General features: G+C 25.9%; 1 protein-coding gene across 1 annotated transcript; it reads right to left on the bottom strand.

Annotated features, from left to right (window-relative positions):
* Positions 1-886: 886 nt before the first annotated feature.
* Positions 887-4,834, bottom strand: LOC107605554 (uncharacterized). The gene is made up of 7 exons (XM_016307469.3): positions 4,772-4,834; positions 4,431-4,576; positions 2,599-2,697; positions 1,680-1,894; positions 1,437-1,500; positions 1,266-1,364; positions 887-1,076 (listed from the first exon to the last, which is right to left on the bottom strand). Exons 2-7 carry the CDS (start codon positions 4,566-4,568, stop codon positions 906-908), a joined length of 786 nt encoding a protein of 261 aa, XP_016162955.1. The 5' UTR covers positions 4,569-4,576; positions 4,772-4,834; the 3' UTR covers positions 887-905.
* Between the last annotated feature and the right edge of the window lie 1,166 nt (positions 4,835-6,000).

Here is a 6,000-nt window from a genome sequence, read left to right as displayed (position 1 = left end):
ACTAAATGCAAAAAATCCTTAGCCATTACAAGAAGATTATTAATTAATAATTTAGTATCTTTTTTTTATACATAAAAGTTAGTTCTATTATAAATTATCATCAAATTATATAATAATATTGCATTTTTTTGTAAGCCGCCGGTAGAATTTGGATGTTTGTGGGTTAAAAACGGATAGAGGATTAGGATATTCTCAACGCGCGAGTAGGATTAAGAAAGTAGGATTAAGATTGGCTCCAAAACCTACCCTACCCTATCCTACCCATTGTCACTCTTATAACACATTCACACACACTATAACAGACATATAGATATGCTATTTGTACTTGGCCGCCTCTGCAAATTCAATTCTTCTATGTACGTCTATGTACAGAATCATGATTGACACACTATTTCTAGAGACTCATACTACCATTATTATGTTGTTTGTAGGTTCAAATTAATTAAACCCAAAACATAAACTCTCTTTACTAAGCAGGAAAAGAATTAGAGACGCACAAAATTTACAGCATCAAAGACATTACTGCCGGAACCAAGAAGGAAGTTAGGCTTCGTTGAATTATTCCTATGTGAACTATTCTCAGCCGGCCAATATATTACCAATTTACTTTTACTTTGTTGATTGAAATCGACAAAGTTTGTCGATTAGGAGGTAGTTTTTAAAGCAATTTGGAATTTATGTTTATTAGAGAATGCAATGCAATTAGATTGATATTTTATCTAGCCGTACTATTTGAACTTGGAAACTCTAAGAAAATAAATGGTCATCACTTAGAAAAGTTATTGAGAAACAAGACACTTAAAATATACCAAAAAAACATGTTCATTATTGTCTGTTAAATCTATAATCAATTTAAATATAAAAATAGCAAGAGCATTATTCATAAAACAGTGTATTTTGATAGATTAATCCATGGCATCTGAAGATATATCAGTGTATATATCAGTGTCAGTATCAGTGGAACTAAAGCTGCTGGTATCGCTAGATACTTCATCGGATCCCTCATTCGGAGTGATGGGAATCCATTTGCGAAATTCCTCAATAAGATCGGGATGGCCCCGCAAAAGTGTAGCAACCTGCATGTATAAACTTAAGTACAGTTAACTTCATGTGAAGTTTGATACGTGAGAGTCGTTAAATGATTTGACAAGTTTAACTATATTGTCATCTAATAACGCTCGGCTATTAACTTTACATTAAGTTGACTGTACTTGAATTTTCACCAATAATCACAATACAATAGGAATAAGGGACACATCACTAACGTCCGAACTTAGTTGGATGATAGACTTTCTTCCATCTTTGTACTTGTCCACCTTATTTCTTAGCGACTCGCAAATCTCCATATCGCACTTAAACCGATCCTATATGCATCATCAACACACAAATGTTATTTATACAATTCAATTAAACACAGGATTTGACTTCGGAGTTACCTTGATCTTTTTCCAAATTTTCCAAACTTTATAGGGGTCTGTACATCCACCAAGCTTAGTCGACCTTCATTAATAAGAAAATATTTTATAAAGTATTACGAGCAATATATATTGGATAATTTTATACACTATAAATAAAAAAGAGGTATATGACTATGACGTGACTAATTAAAACAAAACTAAGACATCACTAACTCCTTACTACTTGAATGATGTTTAAAGAAAAAAAAAATAGAGAATAACCTTTTCAACCAGTCCCAATCTTCAGTATCACTATCCGTATCAGTATCCGTATCCGTAGATACTTCATCATCGCCCTCATCCTGTAGATCACGGTTCTCCAAATGTGTTGCTGCCAAGTGGTGGGAGAGTAACGTGCATGAATCTTGACGAGTACGGGGAATCCATTTGTTAAACTGGTCAATAAGATCTGGATGGCCCCGCATAAGTATAGCAGCCTACATTCGAAAAAATATTATTTGTTCACCAAATATTTTTTATTTTTTATTTTTTTTATTTTACCAAAGATAGGAGACTCGAACCCGCAACTTTTTAATTGAGTATGGAGAGACTATGCCATTTGAGCTATTACTCATTGGCAAAATTTGGAAAGATAGGAGACTTGAACCCGCAACCTCTTAATTGAGTATGGGGAGTCTATGTCATTTGAGTTATTACTCATTGGCCACCAAATATTTTTTATATTCATATAAAAATACAATTATTAATTAATTATATGTTTAAATTAATATCTTGCAACTTTAAATTTCAATTATTCATGCAAAATACAACAAAATAAACGAATTATGATCATATAATTAACAAAGAGTATATCATTTTTAACTTGATAAAAGATATTTAAGATGAACCGGTTAGTAATAATTCTTTTTTATAAGTAGTAGAACATGTTTTAATAAAAACAGTTTAATTTAATTTAATTTAATTAATTTAAATATAATAAATTTATACCAAAATTCGATGGATTCAACCGATTTTTCCACTCCAGAAAAAATGAATTAAGGTATATAGTTTTTTTGGGAGATAATAGTTTTTTTATGATTTATTTGGAAAATTTTCCTTCCCATAACAATAATGTATGTATGCATTGTTGAAACCAAACAATCAAGACAGAAACAATAAGAACAATAGAGACATCACTAACATCTGAACTCAGTTGGGTGATAGACTTTCTTCCAGTCATGTACTTTACTACTTTGTTTAGAAGCGAGCTGTAAATATCCAAATTGTATTTGAATCGGGCCTGCAAGAATGATGAATAAACCCCAATTGAAATTAATTAGAAAAAAAAATCTATATTCTGTCGACTTTACATAGATGGATATATTTAAATTATAAAACTTTTAAACTTTAACATTTGGATAGGATATAATTCAATGTTTGAAAAAATTAATTATAAGAAATTTTTAAATTATAAAATTTAGATAGAATATAAATCAATTCTATCAAAATTACAATGGTTTGAATCTGATTGGATTAAAAAATGAAGGAAAAATTATAGTAAAGAACCGTTAGGAAGATTTAATTACTAAAAAGGATCTTTAATATTAAAATTATTAAGAAAGACCAAATCTTTTTATAATATTTAAGAAGAAGAATCAAATCTTTCTATAAAGAGACAAATATATTTTTAATTATTTTTTATAATTTTTCCTTAAATAATAAAAATTACTAAAATAATAATAAAAAATAAATTTTTAATAACAGTTTTACTAAATATTATTTTCTAAAATTGGTCATCTAAAATTTTAAATTAATAATTATTCTTTAGATACTTATACAATAATACTTATTTCGTGTTATGTATTATAGTAAATCGAGTTTATGAACTGATTCAATTCATCATGTATTTTCTATAATAATAAATTGAATTGGATTTATTAAAGAATTTAGTGCAGATATAATTTTTCGCTTGTTTTAATAAATTGAAATGGCCTAATTCGATTTATTTAGATATTTTATCTTATTAATAAATTAAATTTATCTAATTTAATTTATATAGATATATTTAAAACAGATGTGTAATCAAATAATTTTATGTAGAACATCTGTATAATTTTAATCTCTATTTATTAACGTAAATTAACATGAATGCTTTTTTTTTTATCAAAGATAGGAGACTAGAACCCGCGACCTCTTAATTGAGTATGAGGAGACCTCTTAAAAAAATTAACATGAATACTATACCCCAAAGAAAATATAAAATGCAGGGTCTCTAAAAGTTATAATCTTTATGTTGATAAATTTTATTTTTCTTAAAATTTTAATAATTTTTATTAATAATTTTTATTTATTTTTTTATTTTTGTAATCTTTACCCAACGATAAAAATAAAGCTAAAAGACCAGAAAAGTAAAAAAATAAATAAATAAATAATAAAAATTACTAAAATTTTAGAAAAAAATTGTTAATATAAAAATTATAAAAAATAAATAAAAAATCATTAAAGATATATTTGTCTCTTTATAGAAAGATTTGGTTCTTTTTTTTAAATATTATAAAAAGATTTGGTCCTTCTTAATAATTTTAATATTAAAGATCCTTTTTAATAATTAAATCTTCCTAACGGTCCTTTATAATAATTTTTCCAAAAATGAATTCAAATCGATGTAGTACATATGCAATTTAAAATAAGAGTTAAACCGATATGATTCAAATAGTAACAGATTATATTGCCATTTATACAAACTAGAGTGCAAAATATTATCTTATCTTATTGGGAGTGCAATATCTTGTTTGCAAATATACGTTTAAAGTTAGAAACTTATCAAGTGAGCAAACGAGATAACAATGTGAAAAAATATTAGATTTATTTTATTTATATAAAAAAATTTCCAATTTAAATATATGAAGACATAAAACAACCATAAATATCTAATTTCTAAATAAAAATAATCATATATTAAATGAATTCAAATACTATGAAGGAGGTGACCGGGATTTTGGTTTAGGGTTTAGGATTTTGATATTTAGTTACCTTGATGTTTTTCAAAAGTTTAAGGCGTTGTATAACCGCATCAAGCTTGCTTTTGTTGCATGGACGTTTATTGGATTTAAATCTGGGTTTAAATCTTGGCCGTACTACACCCGGACATGGTGCACGTTCCTTCTTCATTATTAACCCTATTGAAAAAAATTAAAAATTATCACATGATTAAAAGAAATAGAAACAAACCTGTAACGAAACAACTCACTAAGCCAAATTAAAAGCAACTATATCCTATTGTTACATGAATCGGAAAAAACTGATGAAGTGCAAGAATTCAGTTTTAACAAGGGGGATTCAAGGAAACAAAGAAGGAAAGAAAAAACTCATACTTGAGTTATCGGTAGAAATTCTGGCTTAGCTTTTTCCGATTGTGAAAAGATGCTATTTAATAGTATTTATAGTCCTCCTTTAGCAATGAAACTTTTGAGAGGAGAGAACTTTCTATAAACACTCGAAACAAAATTCTTCTTTGAACTTTCTAACAACAAATAAATTGAACAAAAAAAATAAAAAGAATATATCAACGCTAAAAGAATATATTCTTTCAGTGTTTCCTTTTTTTTCTTTTTCTTTTTCTTTTGAACTTTCTATATTTTTTCACAAATATACCTCCTTAACAATATTCTATATCTATATCAAGTATTTTAAATTATACTTCTCATTAATAAATTTATATTGTTAGTTTATCCTTTAATATGAATTATTTTTTACGATATATCTATGTTACTAGACTCTTAGTATTCTTTGAATGTACCCTTAAATTATCAAATTACATTATTTTCATCTTAATAATGAATTTTTTACTCACAATAACACCGGAGTTGGTTCAAGTAATATACCAAACGATCCAAATATGGATAGGAATCCTATATTTATATTTATTTAATTAATAATAATTTATTTTTCCTTAAATTTTGATTCAATAAATCTTTTATTATTGGCCTAAATAATATTATTATATTATCTTAAATGTACTTTACATCATTATAATCTCAATTATTAAATAGTTTAATAATTTTTTAATATAATATCATACAAATATAAAATTTTTATAATGGTATTATTATAAGAAAAATATATATATTCACTGTTTAATAATATATTTGTTATTAAATTTTTTGACTCTGTAACAAAAAAAACTTAATAGTATATTTTTTTAATTTTTTTTCTACAATTTAGTTCGCCATTTAATTTGAATTATTTCTACAATATCTCTATGTTACTGTACTCTACCGAATGTACTCTTAAATTCTCAGCCTACATTATTTTCATGTTAAGAATAAATTTTTTAAATATTTAGATACTCATAATAAAAGCGAAACTGATTCAAGTAATAGACCGAATGGTAATAAATATGGGTAGGATTCCTGTATATTTATCTATAATCTATAACAATATATAATGCCAAAACATAGAGGTTTGGTGTCCAATTTTCTATTTCCTATTTTAACCCTACTAACATAATTCAAAAATATTATACAGTTACTTAATTTACTAACAGTTACAAAAACAACTTCTATTCAATTCTTTACTCCCACAATCTCTTTTTTTTTATTTT

This window comes from Arachis ipaensis, chromosome B6 (genome assembly GCF_059453495.1).
Source record: "Arachis ipaensis isolate K30076 ecotype BB chromosome B6, ASM5945349v1, whole genome shotgun sequence".
Lineage (NCBI taxonomy): Eukaryota > Viridiplantae > Streptophyta > Magnoliopsida > Fabales > Fabaceae > Arachis > Arachis ipaensis.
This window is presented reverse-complemented; position numbering and strand designations above follow the sequence as displayed.